This window comes from Mercenaria mercenaria, chromosome 4, assembly GCF_021730395.1.
Source record: "Mercenaria mercenaria strain notata chromosome 4, MADL_Memer_1, whole genome shotgun sequence".
In the NCBI taxonomy this organism is placed as follows: Eukaryota; Metazoa; Mollusca; class Bivalvia; order Venerida; family Veneridae; genus Mercenaria; species Mercenaria mercenaria.
Window position 1 is genome coordinate 84796439 of NC_069364.1, and position 18766 is coordinate 84815204.

Here is an 18766-nt window from a genome sequence, read left to right on the forward strand (position 1 = left end):
AAGTTACTCTCTTTTCTTTGCACATTTTTGGAATGTTACAGCCGTCGATATTCCAAGCCATTATTTTGCCGTTGAAATATGTTAGTTTATTTTCGCCAAATTTCACTGTAACCTTTCTTTACTCTCAACGTGTTTGATTGTGAAAAAGAATTGTGTCTTCCCTCTTGTCTAAAATATGCCACACATAAGTTTTCCTTGTTGTTTGATAACAGATTTCTATGCGCCCCGTCAATGAACCAAGCGTCTACTGAATGTTTGACGTACATATATTTATCAAATGTCCTTAGAACTGGTAACCGTCGCCATGTACGTCAGCCTCTGAACATAATCTTTCCGGCACATACGTTTATCTTTCTTGTGTTTGCTACACTAGTATAGGAGCACGTTTAATATGTTAGGATACAATAACAAACGTCTCTTCAGCATCGGTAGATACATAGTTCGCGCAGTTATATGGTTCGAATATTACTTGCCCATTCTGATTCCGCGCTATACGATCTGAGAGCGAAAAGAAATTTCAATAATATCTTCTTCAGTTCGCTCAAATCATAAGAGACTGCACGTTCCATATAAGGAGCTGGTCCAGCAATTTCTATTTTATGCTCTTCAGTGAAATACAAAAAAATACCAGTAAAATAAAATTGATATTTTCACTGCTTCAAACAGTTAAAATATCCATTTTATTTTTCACTGGTACAGAACTACACTTGAATGCGAATAAATATGAATTATATATACAAAATATTCTTCAGTAGAGGTATAGATGTAGATAAATACTTAGGGAGATCATAAATATATACATTCCATTGTAATATCTGGAAACGTCATAGAACTATAGACAGGTATATTGGATACAATTTGATTAAAACCATTGAAAATGCATGAAATATATTAAATAAAAAGAGAATTTGTTTGTTTCAATGTAAGATTGAAATACATTTCACTCGTGAAAACCATAATTTACATTTTCACTCGTGGCTGGGCCACTCGTAAAAATATTAAATAATAGTGTTCCCTTGGTGCAATATATTTCGATCTTATACTGAAACAAACAAATATCCTCAATATATATGTAGTTAGATATACCATTGAAAACCACTATTGAAGCAATGTTTGCATGTACGAAATTTTACAGCTGTAAAAGACCTGTATTTTTGTTCAAAATTACAGTCCTGATTATTTCAAATTTACACCTGTAATTTGTTTATAATTACATTGATTTTACAGTTGTAGATTTCAATTTACAACTGTAAAACCACTGTAAAACAGGTCGAAATATGCAAATGAGATAGAGCTGTAAAAAATTACAGCTGTAAAATTTATAAAAGTTACAACTTTAAATATGCCTAAATGTTACAGCTGTAGAAATATAACAGGTGTTGAATATTGTGAGGGCATTACGAGTATTTCAAAGGACGAAAGCAGAGGTACAAAAAGTTGAATTGTAATTCTCTAGAATTCTCTACTACAAAAATGGCAAAATAAATAGCATAGTAAGCAAAGAACAAAATGTATTCTGTCTACAGTATAGCAATTGCAAAATTCAAAAGTATGAAACAAGGTAGAAACTATGCATCAGATCTTTTTTATAAAATTTTCTTTGTCAAGAAAACATATGACAATCTTGTTATTATGACATTTTAACTTATCAGCTTCAAATATAGTGTAAAAAGTTAATATATGTACTTAAACATGTCCTTAAATTACAACTATAATATTAGATAATTAAACCTTTGCACTTACTCCACAACAGTTAAAATTCCAATATTTTAGATGATGTGGTGTCTCTGTGAATTTCATTTATATCCTGCCAAAATGCATTAAACATGGCTGACATTATACTCATGTTTCCCTCCAAAAAAGTTAAAGCTGTAATTTTGAGACTTGACCATTTTACAGCTGTAACTTTCAACTATTTTTGCAGCTGTTTTTTTGAGACCTGCATGCTTTACACCTGTAAATTTTAACTGTATTTCTGATAATTTTCACTTACAGGTCTTTTAAGGCTGTAATTGCAAAATACAGGTCCTTTACAGACGTTTTACATCTGTAAAACAGGTCCTATTTTCGTACAGGTAGGAATATTCAATGCAAATCTAAATTGAATACAAACAAGTTTAGCATATGATCGAAGGATAAGCTTCTGTTGCTATACATCGTGTAGTTTGATTAGATGCCCTGAATTGTGTAAAATCACACCTTTTTAATGGTGTCGTAAAGGTCATTTAAATTGGACTTTTTAGGTAAATAATCTTATTAAATTTCATTTACTTTACACGTATTACAGTTTATGGGCAAGTTAGTTGATTAATTCAAATGCCAATAAATTGAAAGAATGTTCATATTCCACAGAGTATAGTAAGCATTTCTATATCTAAATTACCAATACATAAAGTATAACACAATTCTCAGGTCGGGAAAATGCAATGTAAACAGCATTCATCACAGGAGAAATCAGTTTGTAGAACGCTCAGCGATTGTACCTGGAAGTCACTTGGGAATTGCTTAAACCTATTTTATTGTACACGATGGAACTTCTAAAGGGTATACTAACCACAGTGTTTGTTTTACATATTATAAAGGTAAGTTTACATGCTTTAATATTTTTGTTTACTTATCCATAAAATTACAAGATTATTAATGTTAATTATTACGGATCGGGGCCGCTTGCTCTTTAATATACGCCAAATATTCACACTATTCGTTCTAACAAAGAAATTTAATTTTATATGTTCTAAATTGCTCTGATTTATCAAAAGTATTTATAAATCAATCAATGTAAATGTTGACTATGCATCAATTAAATTATTTTCGCAAATGACAGAGAGACAAAACTTTGTTACCGTATCGTTACGTAATTTGGCCAGATAGTATTGTTCATCACGCTGTGTCTCCAAGGGTAAACAAAGCTTATAGATGATCCAAGAAGAGATTATCAAACAATAAAACACAGTCTGATTTTAAATTGTGTGTTCTTTTAATTAAATGTTAGAACAAATCAGCTTGAGCCTCTCTCTCTCTCTCTCTCCCTCTCTCTCTCTCTATAATTATGTATATACAAGTTAAATATCACACTCGTAATGGAAAAAACATTTTGATAAAATATTAACAGTTCCAAGTGTCAAAGCAAAGCACATCCCGACGCAAATTGGCGGCTTGAAAATAACATATTAACTTCACAATTATCTAGCAAACAGTGCGCACCAAAATACTGTGACAAGGGGTGGAGATATAAGATGTACGTCACCTTCAACTGTCTAGACTTGAGGAAATAGTTATTATTTGCTTCACCTTTACTTGACCGTCTCGGTACACCTTAGTATTTGTTTAACCGATGCGCTTTTATTATTATACCAAATTTATATATACCCTTTTGATCGGGTCAATTATATATCACGCGATGGTGAATTATACATGATTGACCGGTTAGGGTATTTCATGCATAAAGCTAAATTATACAAATATACATGAAGGGTGGAAAAATAATTAATGATAACGATATATCGTTACATAATAACCTTTGAAGTTTGCGCAGAATGAATATAAATTACATTGTGCTTAATATCTACTGTATGAGTGGGTGTTGCAATATGTTGGAGTACATCAGCAATTTTATCAGATTTTAATTGGAAATGAGTAACATTCAATTACATGTATTGATGTAACATATAATAAAATCTTTAATTTTGACCTAGAAGTTTTAGAAGTCTATTTTTGTTTGTATTATTGATTAAATTTTACCTCGTACCACAAACAAGTTAGTATGAAATGTAGAAAGTTTTATACTTTGTATTCTCAGATTTAGATCTTTATTTATAACAAACGTAGTGTAGTACCAGTGAGGTTAGGTGCACCATAATCCGGTTTAACCTCCCCAGTGATGGTTTTGCCACTGACAGTTTCAAGGCGGTGCCTCACTGTGTTCCTTTATTTGTTCGTTTTGCCCTCGTGTGTTTGTTGTGTATATAGGTATGTGTGTTGGTCGTATGCACGTCCATGCACTGGGTTGTGTTTTGGGAAGGCTTCGTTTCTGGAGCATGACTGTCGCTGTTGGATATTCATCCTATTTTTCTTTTCTTGGAGGCAAATGCCCAATCAACTCCGGGCCAAAATGCAACTATAGATGAAGAACAAGAACTGAGGACGATGCTCAAAACTGTGCTAGACCAAAACAGGAAACTTGTTTTACAAAACAAAAGATTGCAACAGGTAACATTTATGCAAACAAAACATTATATCGCAACCCTAAACCCTAGGTAAATCTTATTTGTCTGATCGGAACTAACAAAAAGACCACAAACAGGTAAATGATAATTCTTCGAGGCAACCACAATTATAGATAACTACAGATAAACACACACTGATAGAGTGGAACTAAACAGTATACAATAACAGGCAGCAGCAGTCAGTTTGAGCGAAACAAAATAATGTTTTGCCACAGGCAATTTTACGGAGCTAGGCAAACAGAATTTGAATTTATACCAGACGTGTTGCAAATAAAATAATTAACCACCAGTTCTTTATTATCATGTTCCATACAAATATGCTTTCACTATGTTACGTAAGTAAACATAACAAGGCCTTCCCCACGATAAAACTTCATTAAATGTAAGCCAAAATTATTTACATGACGTTAAAGGATCCCGGTCAAACCTGTAATATATTTAATATCATTTTACGTCTTGTAGTTTCTTGTCATTTAGGTATGGGCGGGAATGCAACAGATGTGTAAGGCTCTAAGCATGTCTACATGTAATTGCAGTGAACCCGAAACCAGCACATCAAGCGTAAGTACATATAGTCATATAGATAAGGTACTTAAAATGCGGCCAATAAGAATGATGTAAGATTACAAATTTTATGCCTATTTTTGTTTTTACTTTTGTATGAAATGTACAGTTTACTTTCGAATTCTATTGTCCTTCTACCAGAAAGAATTGATATTGAAGATTTGCCATTTTTCATCGAAAAATGCTTATGATACATATACATGGTATACCTTGCAAAGGAAAAAGAAGTCTTTGTGTGTTAATTTATTTAAGGCATAATTATCATGACGTAGATGGCTGGTGTTCGAGATGTTTTATCATAAATCCTAGTGTTTTGTCATATTTTTTTACAATTTTCCGAGGTTTTTTTTGTCATAATTCCCGTAGTTTGGTGTCATAATTTTACGTACTTTTTCTTGGCTGTTCAGTCTACTGGTACCACTTTGAACTGAAATGGTTATTATTGGATTTCTAAAATTATTTACTTGTTATGTTAATATTTTAGGTGAAAAACACAAACAGCAACGATACAGTTACAACACAAAGTGTGCACAATAAATCAGCATTGCCGCTTCAAGTGGTATCAATAAAATCATCGGGAGTGAATTCCGACCTAACTACTGTCAGCATAATGTACAGTGCCAGCCCTGATCACACAACGGGATGGATTGGCCCGAGAACAAATGGCGGAATGTGGAGAACAAGTATATATACTTAACAACAAAATAAACTATTCAGATGTATATCTGGTATATTTTGAAATAAAAAAATAATTTTTCAAATTTGAATTGTTTCTTCATATCAAAATTACACTTGAAGATCTTCACGTGACAAGTTTTTAAAAATCAATCAACCGTAAAGTCAGTAGTTCCACAATAGCCGTTTGAAAGGCTATATCTTCTGAGCATCAGTTGCACTGTAACCTCCAAATAGTGCGCTCGCGCTAAATTTGATTCAGTTGTGCCTTGCAACCAACAATATTTTAAAAACTTTATGCTGTTTTTCGTGTTAGGCTATTATCAATATATCCAATGACAATAAAATTTCACAGAGAAAATTGTTAATTACAGGCGCACGTGAATTTCGTGCAAAACGGATATTGTGGGACTACTGACTTCACGGTTGATTGATTTTTTTAAGATTTTACACGTGCAGTTCCTCTAGTGTAATGTGATATGAAAAACACAAGTGATTTATAAATTAAAGGTTTTAATTAAGACATACCCTAGTTATAAAACTGGATAGTTTCTTTTGCTGTTCAATATATAATTCCTGCATTTGCATTATAAATATATTTTTTCTTAGACCTAAAGCGGCTTTCATATTAGATATAGGTTTTGTTTTTGTGGGGTGTAGAGACACACCGACACAATATCGTTTACATGGCAAGTTTGGATTCATTTTATGGCAATGAATACCAGGTATCCATATGGGCATTGCTTCAGGCACACAACCAAATTCGTAGGAAAAGTTCTACACCTAAAGCAATGTTTCGAACACAAATTTTTGAGCGGAAATGATTCAAAGTCAAGGACTTTAACCACTGGAGCAGCGACCAACCCTCCCCAACCCCCTACCACTACATTCATCCACGTCCCCGCCTTCCTCCCATAACAATGTAGGCAATAGTGAATCATATACATGAAATAGTTGTGAATTAAAACAAACAAATCTTAGAATTATTTTGCCGGTTGTGTTCTATAAATATCAGAACATTTTCCTTACCGAAACAGTTGTAGGTCATGTTATGACTTTCGAGGTAGAACAATATCCCATGTATCATTCAGGACTTAGGCGACCTCCTAGGTAGAACCAACGACCTTCCTTAAGCCAGACTGATTACATCCTTACATTAGACAACTTGTACATCCAAGCGAGGTTTCGAACCCACATCGGTAAAGGGCAAGATATGTGAATGCTTAATTTAAACGTTTGTTGAATATTTGTTTTTGCGGTTTTCTGCAAGAATGTGTAATTATTTGTGATAATACCACCTCATAAGAATTTGTTAAGAATATTGTTAATTCTTTTTAGGTGGCAGAAAGACACAAGCTTTTCCCGGAAGCGCATTATATACATCAACCGTTGATATAGAGCAGATTCAATCTATACGTTCATTATTTTTCCGTTTATACGATGATGAACAAAGCCTTAGTGTAAAACTAAACCTTACAGAAATTGAAAAGCCCCAACAACAAAACGTTACAGCACCAGTAGAAGGTTTGCTACAGGTCAACAGCAGCTACATGGCACCTCTGGATTCAGATTTGAATATCACAGCTATCGTCAATAAAGACACTAGAGACTTCCAGGCAATCGATTTTTTAGAAATCTTCCTTACGGGTCTGAATACAAGCGCTAATCCACCAGAAGTATTTGAAATATTGAACTTTAACTCAGAAGTTATCGATGTGAGTATATCGAGGCGAACAGATACAACAACAAACATGGTTATAACTATCAGATATCCTTCCATACAATATGGTGGAATACTAGCAGTGCTCTTGCCTTATCGCGAGGCAATGTCAGGAATGGTTGAACGGTTGTTTTACGGAAATTCCATTAAGATATATGCTCCAGATTCCAAAGAGGTTTTACCTCGAAACACTATAGGTGTATTTCCTCTCGCACAGCAGACGGTTATATTTCCACCAGCACAGAGTATAATGTGTGCGGCGATGGGGAATCCGCGACCCAATGTAGCTATACTGAAAGTTGTTAATAATGGCAAAACAAAAGAGCTGGAAACAGAAACTTTCATTTCGGACAGCTATACGAACAGTAAGGTCCTCACTTTGGCAGCCAAACGACCAAGAAAGGAAGAGGGTGTTTATATTTGTAGGTTTGTAACTTAAACGTATTACATTTCAAGTGTAAGGTAAACGTCTACTTAAATACTTGGTCATAATCAGCTTAACATCAAAAACTTATATAGAAGTGTTTCAGACGGCTAATATGTCAACGCCAGATAAAGTGATAAGCCGGAGATAAATAGAAAGAAAGCTGTGAATGACGTTTATGTTGTTTGAAAATAAATCTCAATAGTGTATCAACGCCACTTAAAGGTATACTAGACCCAAATATGATATTTGTAAATATGAACAATTATTACATAGTGTTCATGTCAAAAGAAGATTATTTTGTTGGTCTTAACAGACTAGGCATAAGGTCTAAATTACTTATACCAGTGTAAAGCTAAACTGAACATACATGTGATCTCTCACTGAAAATCGGTAGCTCTATATACACGATGCATCTGTATATTTACTTTGATAAGGATTTTCTTCATTTGATGATATTATCTAAAATGCATTTTAGTGGAATCTTGGCTATTGAAACGTTCAATATGGCTTGTCGTGATCATTACATTTCATTTTGATTTTACATCAGGTCTCATATACTTAATCAGAAGTTTATATTTATTTCAAGGGCAACAAATGGTAACCAGACAGTAAACGTATCAACTGAAGTTGTCGTTCTTAAACCAGCAGTGTTTGACGAAAACAAGACCGGTGTGATGAAAAATACCAGCAAGATAATTGTTATTTCTTGTAAGGCAAAGGGAAAGCCTAAACCGAAACTGGGACTACGTCTGTATGATGAATACGGTCCAGATTTGATTAGATCAGGAATGTATCAGGTTTGTCATTTGAATAAGTCGGATTTATATGTACACATATGTAAAGCTGTGTTGGCCAGTACAGTATTTGTGCGTCAAATACAAAAATTAAGTATCACTTTTCATATGTATGGCCGTTTTTTTTTCTATGACACCAAGACCGTGTCTTGTACAAGTGGCCGTTCGTTTTCTTTTTCCTTGACATCAAGATCGTGTATTGCTCAAAAAGGTTTCAATCTTGTTCAGAAATTGTATGTCCAAATGTTATAATTGAATCATACTGTAAAATAATAGGTAGGCCACAAAACATCTGATATAAACAAATTAATATTTGTTTAAGGTGGTATGCGCCCCAAATTTCTTTTGCCGAATTTCGTACTGAAATTTATACGGTATAATATTCAAGATATATGCGATTGACCTCCGATTTTACTTTGTCGCCATATTGTTATTGTGTCACTTTTCGTGCAACGCCCAGTTCCGGGTGCTTTCGGTATTTTTCCCTTCCTGCGCTCTGAATGTCATATCAATGAAAAATACAAAATATTTGTCATTTTGCATTCAGAAAATGCTACTTAATGGTATAAAATTCAGCGAATTAAGATTTACGCCTAGGACGTCAGAGACGATATTTTGACGTCAGAACGGAAAAACTCACATCAGGTTTTGTTCAAATTTTGCCTTAAAATCCAGTTTATAAAAAATCGACTAGATAAAAAAAGGTTAAATTTTGTTATGTTGTTTCGCAGTGTATGTACGTCTAGTAGACAAATACTTAAGGGTCACCGGTTTTAATTTTTCAATATTTGACGATATTTTACCCCTACCCCATTAAGACATGACACGTTTAATCGTCATTCTTTTAAGAAAATCATCTAAAGAATAAGTGAAGCTGCATGTATATTCCTGTTCAATATAGGTTGTTGTCGCCCCTGATTTATTACCGCCCTTTATCTACTCTTCACCGTTAGAGATAATGTTAGTGTTTATGGGGTAGTTATAGGCCTAACTAAACTAAAGGAACCAGCGTGGGAGCCATCTGGTCTAGTCGCGTAATGGCTGCCAGGTATTTGAACACTAATTTTTCACTTGGCATGGCAACAGAGGTCTAAATTGAGGCTAGTTTTTGTTTAAATTTCATTGTGGATGTATTGTTGACATTTTGGTAGGAAAAATGGGAGAGCAGGTTGTATTTGGTGAAGTCAAGCTCAATTATAGTATGAGTAGTACTTACAGGTCACAGCAGTGTGATTTTGATGTCAGTTTACAGTAAGTAAATGTGACCAGAGAAATCTCTCTTAGAAGATACATGACCCCTACTTTTCTCTTCATTTTATATCAGTTTTATCATAACTCTTTAAAATGAGGTAAGGATTTGTACTCTGAAATGGGTCTAGCTATGTTTGGTAGCTCTTTGAAAAAGGTCAGTTTTATATAGAATATATAGGGAAAACTATTTAGGCTATTGTGACCTATAAGAAAATGTGGGCAAAAATTGAGATTTGTCCAGATATTGATATAAATGAACTAGTTTGGTCAGATTTTGGTAAAAAATGAGCATTTCATCGAAATTTTGCTGCAAAACTTGATAAAAACCCAAAAAATCACATTTTCACTGTTTTGGGGGTAATTTTTTAAAAAAATGCAAATTTGCACTCTAAATTATGCCCATCTATACCTTTCAGAGGGGACATTTGGTATATTTCAAAGTGTAAGTGTGTAATTTGCTTGCAAATTATGGTGAAAATTTATGAAATAGGGCAAAAACCAGCTCTGGCTAGAAGAACTGGTTAAGAATTATATCGCGACATCAGTTTTGAAGGAAAATTGGCGCAGGGACCCGCGTTACTGAAAATGCCATAAAACCTGAAAAACTGATTTAATCAAGCTGAAACTTGGTATTTTTCATGCAGATGTGTTACTGGTACTATACAAATGAAATTGAGACTATTACAGAAAAACAGTTTTTCTTATAGGCCTAACTAAACTAAAGGAACCAGCGTGGGAGCCATCTGGTCTAGTCGCGTAATGGCTGCCAGGTATTTGAACACTAATTTTTCACTTGGCATGGCAACAGAGGTCTAAATTGAGGCTAGTTTTTGTTTAAATTTCATTGTGGATGTATTGTTGACATTTTGGTAGGAAAAATGGGAGAGCAGGTTGTATTTGGTGAAGTCAAGCTCAATTTTAGTATGAGTAGTACTTCCAGGTCACAGCAGTGTGATTTTGATGTCAGTTTACAGTAAGTAAATGTGACCAGAGAAATCTCTCTTAGAAGATACATGACCCCTACTTTTCTCTTCATTTTATATCAGTTTTATCATAACTCTTTAAAATGAGGTAAGGATTTGTACTCTGAAATGGGTCTAGCTATGTTTGGTAGCTCTTTGAAAAAGGTCAGTTTTATATAGACTATATAGGGAAAACTATTTAGGCTATTGTGACCAGAAATGCGTGAAAGATGTCGGACGTAAATTCCTGTGTTAAATCCAACGATATTAGAGAAAATACTGAAAGTAAACGGAGAAAATATTGCTGTGTTTGTAAGAACTATCGGGGGAAAGTAGTAGATGAAAAGGTGAAAAGGTTGTGACATTACATCGTTTCCCAGCGAAGAAAACACTGCAGAATGCTTGGTTGAAACGAATTCGGACAGTCAGTCTGAAGTTTCAGTATAAAGAACGAGATGATCGTCTGTGCTCATTTCAGAGAGGGAATATATGATAGGAATTCAAAGGATAATAATGTTCCATCGATCTTTGTGCTGCATGATGGCAGAATCAAACGATTTGAGACTACTACGGTAAGAATATTTGCTCAAATTTTGAGCCTTGTTTAATTTTGCTAATGAGGCTACTTCATCTCCCAACCTGGGTAAATTACCCCATTCGGGATAATAATTCCCCTATCGGAGTATAACAAGACCAGTATTTATTTTTTCTGTTTCCTTATGTACAGAGAAAGGTGACCATAATCTCTGAATGCCCCCAACGAATGTCACAGGGTGAGAAAAATATGCAGCCATACTGGACACCGAACGTGGGAACTCGGAATTATATTTCGATGCTGTTAACTGAGCTGCTCACCCACCTAAATTTATCGGGAAGTCTGTACTTTTAAATTTTTCTAGTTTATATCCTGAGCAGGTCACAGATCTATGACGCAAAGCGAGTTACCCGATCTAGAGATTTGCCCTGCTAAATGTGTAAATCCAGGCCATCTTCAGTTAGTAAATAGTCATTTAGATACGTAGTACTTGCACTTACTACCAAAGTGAATATTAAGCTATTTTGACATAATTAATTCGTTTTCAGAATGTTGAACTTCCTTGACATTTGTTGGAATTAATTTAACACAGTAAAGACATGAATAAGCAACTGACTCTACATTATAAGTTTCGCTTTAATTATTTCTATATTTCTTCATAAAGAAAATGTCAATCTTTCTATATATTTTCAGATCTATGATCATGATGTGCACCAACCAGAAAATGTCACTGAGGAGCCTGAACAGATTGAAGTTTATCATAATACACCATTCAGCTCATCAGAGTATGTTTCTGTTAGTTTACATGACTATGAGGGTCCAGTAGATTGCAACAACTTTCGGACAAATGTAAATAAAGAAACACAGGCTGTGCCAAGTGTAAGGACATGTGACACACAGACAGATATTGAAAAGGTTACATGTAACTGAGCAAAAAAAAAAACAACAAGGTCATTTGGTACTCAGACTGAATTTGAAATAAAAACACAAGACGTCGGTATCCAGGTAACTAAACCTGATATCACAATCGAGGATGTACAGACTAATGAAATGTGTACGTTTTATACCGGATTACCAAATGTTGGCACTTTCAATCTTCTTTTTAATGAATTAGATGATGCGGAAATGAACACCTATCGGACCGGAAGTGGGAAAAAGGCTAGACGCCCAAGGACTCTACGTCTTATTGATGAGTTTTTTCTCGTCCTGATGCGCCTACGGTTAGGCTTACTACTTGAAGATTTGGCACAAAGATTTCATATGATCAGAAGAGAAAAAACGCATAGAATAATAGTAATATATCTGTAACACTTCTGAGCTCCTGGATTCTCGACCAGTACTGATACATTTTCATCAAGTTATCGCATATCAAGAAAATAAATGAATGTGAATTTCCAATTGTCATTACGGGTCCACTACCTTAGCATGTACAAACTGATGCAGTACTTTGGTTCCCTGTTCAAAAACACTTCATTGTTAAAATATAGGCTTTCCGCGACGTACACGTTCTGAAAACAATTCAGTAATAACATAAGACTTGTACAATGAAGTCAATTTAGAAATCATTTCAGCCCAGGCAGCTGGGTTAAAATTGATCCTTTCAAAGGCATGTCCTTTCAATGTCCAGACAAAGAAATCACACCACTTCCTTCCACTCAAGCCCATCTGTCCTTGAATTTGATAGTAGTATGAATGTTTTGTTTTCAGTTTGATTTTATTTCCAATTTATTCACAGCAGAATGTTTTATCTTTACATGCTTCTTGGGGGGACATTTCTCTGAACTTGAAGGGACATTTTATCTCAAGTAAGCCTTGTCTATCACTACACTGTTCACAGCAATGAACAAGTCCATCAGGGCTTGTCCCAAGGTACGGATATTTTTCGCAGATGATCAGACCACTGTTGAACACTTTTAAGCTAGGATGAGTGGCCTGAATAATACGGGAATAAACTCTTCGGGCAGCGGGTTCATGACTCCTTCCCCAGCGAGTAGCTTGAGTGTCAAAGGTGTTATAACCGAAAACTGTTTTTAATACCGAGTCCGGTTTGGTATCTTCTCTAAGTTTAAAAATTGTACCGAACACTGAACTTGTAAGTCTGCCTTGGCGTGTCTTTTTCCAGTTATCACACTTTGACTGTGCTTTTGTGCAAGCCTCAATTTCCAAACAATCCGCCTTGCTACACTTAAGTGAATCAGAGTAATCATCGAAGTGTTTTTGAAATGCTTGTGTGCTTAAGTTTACATGATCTGCATATATAAATGAAACATTGTGTAAAGACGGCACTTCTTTTTCAATAGTTCCTGGAGATGTCCGTGGCAAAAAGTCATTGTCACTCAAAAGAAATGCAGCATGTGGTGCACATGTTTTCAGTTTTTCCCCAAATGACTTTACATCCAATGGCTTCACAGTACTAAAATCAAGACGTTTCTGTGTATTTGTTTTTGGTGCAGAACCTTGAGTTTCATCAAATTTAAGCTTTTTGAACACTCGATGTTGTGATTTTTTTAGACTTTGCTTCCTTTTTCGAGGCTGATTCCACTTGCATTTTGAAGATGTTGGCGCCGTTAAACCATCTTTATGCTTACTTGTGATGTCAACTAAGGCATACAGCAGGGCGGCTACGTGGCTGCCCGACTCTCCCTCTCTGCAAAATAAATGACAAAATTAAAATATTTGTAATAAAATAAAAGTTTAAGTCAAGTATACTATACAAAGCCACTCAAAGATATACATTGAAAACTTAAGCGTAAGTATAATGTAACAGGGTGAGAAAAATGTACAGCCAGACCGGGACCCGAGTCCGGGGCTTCGGAACACCGGTCATTTTTAAATTCATCCTTTGTGTATCCGAAACAAAAATGTGTTAAATATATAGGAAGAGTGATGTGATGTACGTAGATATTTATTACTGTTACAACAGATTTTTTGCTCAATTGTAAACCGTGAACTGTAGCAAGATTGTTTTCGAAGATGCACATGCTACAAGATAATATTACAAACATGAGACAAAGAACATACCCACTATCGCAGCTGCATCCTGCAGCGTGGACCTTTCCAGATATTTTAGAAAGGCATGCCCATGCTTCATAATCAGCCTTTTTCTTAGTATCATTTGGAAGAGAAGGAATCACTTTTGCTTTCACATAACAATGTGAACAAGTCTGTGATATTTTATGATATTTCACAGAATGTACGTGCCCATCTTCATAAAAAACTTTTGCCTTCAGTTGCTTTTTTCGCGTTCATGTTTTCTGAGTCAAATGTCTTAGATCTATTCAACACTAAATAATTATAGATATCCTGAGTACGGAAAAATGGTATTCTCAATAAATCACTGTCCCAAACACCTTTCAAATCTTTCGGCTCAGGTATTTTCTCACCAAGCGGGGTGCGAAATAATTCTTCGTGTCGTAATTTGTCCTGTTTGTTATCCTCAATTTGTATCTCTCGTAACGTCCTTGTACCTAATTTTAACAATCCTTTGGCACGTTTTACTAATTCAGGCCTATTTCCAGACATGTGTGCACCTCTGTCCCTTAAAAATATTCTCAATTCACGCACTGATTGTTTGTCAAAATCACACGGGTCATAGAATCCTTTGTAAAACGCCATTCTTATCTGAATGATCGATTTATTTTCTACCCCGGAAGTAGAATTAATCGAATAACGATAACTCTCGCAAGGGAGGTAATCTACTTATTGAACAGGACTATTAACGGTAAATTCGGAATTAATTGATGAAATGAATTGACATGAAAGTATTGAGAGACATATGGTGAGATTTGCTAAGAAAGTGTTAAAGAAAAAAGTCGATTTTTTTTAAACATGTAAAAACATTCAAGTGATTACGGACCTGAAATATCTTAACGAGATATTTGATAAAGGGTGTAAATTATGTAAATAACATTTCGCATCTAAGGATATTATCGAAAAAGACTTTTGATCATTGGTTAATCAACATGTATTATGTGTGCTGATTAATTGAAATGACTTATAATTGTTTAGATTTAAGTGTTCAGATTGTGAACACGAAACTGCAGTTTCTACATCTATATCCCGGGCATCCGGAGAAACAGAAACGGCTTTTACTTATTCCGTACTTCTTAAATCTGAAAGCTGCAACTGATGAAGGTTTTATGAAATATTTTCTAACATTCATTATTAAGAGCTTGTAACTGCACTTGATCAGAAGGTTCCCGCCAAGAAATAAATTATTTGCATCGGACCAGCATTTGTGCTTGCTTGTAATAAAAAGACACCGTCACAAGAAAAAATTCTCTGCGTATGACCGGCTGCAATACTTTATAGTCATTTGAAGATCTTTCTTTAAGAATAGTCTGTTTGCTAGACTAGCTACTCTGCCTTACTATGTCTTTGAAATGGAGCAACAGTCCGACATGCGTCGATGAATATTTCTGGTCAAATCAGGCAAACCCTCATATCATAAAATTACATAAGAACGGAAATTCTAAATGTTTAAAACATGTTTAAGTACCTATTTTCACGAAATTAAATCATCAATTGACCGCATACTAGCTTTTTTACAAAGCAAAGTTAGCATTTTGCCTTAGACTGAGAAGATTAGTAACATCTATTCTTCAAGCTTTGAATCTGCATTTTGAAACCATCAATAGGAATAACAAATGGATGATAAAAGTGGATATATTATCCATAAGTATTGACATGGCCCTCAATAGAGAAATAACTACTGCGTAAGTATTCTTTATAGGATTTAAAAAATATCGCATGTGCAATTAGCTGCGGGGACAAAACTATTAGCCATCAATCTCGGAGTTGTGGGTTGTAGTCCTCAGTCTAACATCTTTTTCTTTTCAAATTTTATCTCCAAACTTTACAGGACGGAAAATTAATACACTTATCTATTTCTTTTTTATGGTTCATTTATTGAAAGAAATATACATGTATTCAAGATATTTTGTAGATAGTGTCGAGTAAAATCTTTAAAGGTATCTAAGATAAAAAGACAAATTACTCCCGAAAATAGAAATCACTTCATTATATTGAATTTAAAAAATGGTCTGCGGTAATTTCGTACCCGTCGTAACCTGCGGGGAAGTCAGACGGTTAACTATAAAGGTTATTTGTGTAATTTTAGATCTTTTCAGGGTACAATATTGCGAAAAGGAACGAAAACGTCCGAAAATATTAGCGAAGATTGATGAGTGTCAGGTCAAATACTTACGGACAATTGTACAAGATATACATTTTGTCAAAGATGTTTTCTTTCACTAGTACATAACATCTGAAGTTGAGATCGAATATATCGTGAAAATTTCTTATAATAAATACATCTCGTTTTTAACACGAACGTGAGATGTGTAAGTTGAAACACATTCTTTTTTACTCTAACGTCATATAGCCACAAACCATGTGGGGGTGAGGGTAAAGTTATGTTATATTGCAAAAAATTAAAGTCGGTGACCCCTAAGTATTTATGTGACTACTAGATGTACATACATTGCGAAACAACATACCAAAATTACACGTTTTTTTTATCGAGCCGATTTTTTATATACTGAATTTTAACGCAAAATTTATAGCAAAACTTGATGTAATTTTTTCCGTTCTGACGTCTCAAAATCGTCACTGACGTCTTAAGCGTCAATTTTATTTCACTGAATTTTATACCATTGAGTAGTATTTTCTGTTTGAAAAATGAACATTATTTTGTATTTTTCATTTATACGACATTCAGAGCGCGGGAACGGAAGAATGCTGAAAACACTCGGAACTCGGCGTTGCACGAAAAGTGACGTCAGGGGCCAAGTTTGTGACATAATAGCAAAAAACACAAACCATATGGCGAAAAAGTAAAACCGTAACTCAATCGCATATATCCTGAATTTTGTACAGTATAAATTTCAGGACAATATTCGGCAAAAATATTTGGGGCGCATTCCACCTTAACTTTGTTTAACGATGTTTCATTTTCAGCTACTTTGAGAGGGTTTTGTTAATGTATATCCGATGCATGAAATCATTTTTTTTCAGGTTTCGAAATCAGTAGAAACAAACGTTGCATCTCGGGTGACTTTATCCATTTCGCCAAGAGATGATCATGATATACATACAGTGTATTGTGTGGCGGCCCAAGGAGACGCGAACGGATCATTCGAAATTAGCCATAAAATCAATGTTTACCCTGGCGTGGATAGGGAAAACAATTGGGAACTCTACCAACGTGTTCAAGAATCACAGGTCTTTTAGAAATTTAGAATTAATCTTGTCCTATATCTAAAATGATATTGTATTTTTATAACATTATAAGAAAACATTTTACATATTGTAATATGACAGTGCTCAGACTACATGTACTTATGTTTAACTCGAGTACTGATGCTTTGAACTTCCTGGCTTTGTGTTACAAAAGAAAAGTAATAAATGGTATCTGACGTATGTCAACTTCTGCTAAATCAGTCAGATATTAATGGATTTGTCAGCAGAGCTCCGATAGAGTGATTCGTAACAAGAACTACTCTACTTTGACAAGGATAGCGACCATGTTGTTTGTACATACACATAGTATTAAAGTATAAATGTGTTGCCGTCGCGACAAAATTTAACTTTTTACACTTTAAGACATAAAAATGTCATTCAGTCGCATAAAGGGCATAGGTGATATCACCTAACGTCTATGAGAAATTGATTAAAATGAAATGAAACATGGTTCACTGCAGCATATAATGACCGAGGCTAGCTTCATTACATACAAAAAAATAATACCTTTATATACCTTACAAGATTCGTTAAGCTTTTGTATATAAACTTCTACGTAGAAAGATGTGATGATTATTTTCAATAAACGGGATGAACTGTTATTCTACAGCTCTTGTTATTGTTTTTGTTTATTTATTATTATTGTTATATATAGTTTAGCTTTCCTTACAGATTTTATGTTTGACGTTATAAATGTATGTATGATGAAAATTCCAAAAAGGAAAATATTTTCTTTTAGAGTGAGTATGTATAATATAATTATTCTTCATTTGAATTGTAAGGTATGTACATATAATTATAGCAATAAAACATTTTAATAAAAAATGAATGATAGTAAATATAGTGTTCGTAAGTAATGAACAGTCTGAATGTTTCCATTCATTAATTGTCGGTATCTGACCCTAATTATAGACAAAACTATTGATAAACCAAAACAAAACAGTCACATTCGCAGGTAAATGTATTGACAGAGCGTTCAGCTTCCAGTCTGGGGAATATGGGTTTTAGTCTGAAGGTCTGTTCTATTAGCATTATTCATTTTTATATTTTTACGAACAGAAAAATTGCCATGCTTTTCATGATTATTGATGGTGAATTTAATGAAAGAAATATAGTAGTTTTCAATATTCTACGTAGAGTTGCGTTGATTCATCAATATACCATGTAATGTTTTGAAATACGTTGACATCACAGCTATTTTATAAAAGCAATAGCTTTACAATGTGTAATTGTAAATGCTAAAATTAGGTTATTTCTACAAAACTGATTCTGAATCAGCATTCAACTTTACGACCCTGGTAGGATTAGAGGGTGAGCCAAGTTACAAATGTATGACGATCAATGAACGTCTGTATTCTATAATGTCTGTTCT

The 18766-nt window shown here is 34.3% G+C and overlaps 1 protein-coding gene across 1 annotated transcript; it reads left to right on the forward strand.

Moving 5' to 3' along the window:
• The first annotated feature begins 2428 nt into the window (after positions 1-2428).
• LOC128546085 (uncharacterized) lies at positions 2429-17996 on the forward strand. Its single transcript, XM_053541853.1, has 7 exons — positions 2429-2582; positions 4084-4209; positions 4704-4787; positions 5275-5473; positions 6804-7611; positions 8199-8409; positions 17170-17996. Exons 1-7 carry the CDS (start codon positions 2529-2531, stop codon positions 17383-17385), a joined length of 1698 nt encoding a protein of 565 aa, XP_053397828.1. The 5' UTR covers positions 2429-2528; the 3' UTR covers positions 17386-17996.
• Positions 17997-18766: the final 770 nt, after the last annotated feature.

Excerpts from the sequence above, each read along its gene's own strand:
- LOC128546085 (XM_053541853.1), top strand. The coding sequence starts at position 2,529 with ATGGAACTTCTAAAGGGTATACTAACCACAGTGTTTGTTTTACATATT. Across the intron at positions 7,612-8,198 it reads GAGGGTGTTTATATTTGTAG|GGCAACAAATGGTAACCAGA; the intron begins GTTTGTAACTTA and ends ATTTATTTCAAG. Across the intron at positions 8,410-17,169 it reads TTAGATCAGGAATGTATCAG|GTTTCGAAATCAGTAGAAAC; the intron begins GTTTGTCATTTG and ends ATTTTTTTTCAG.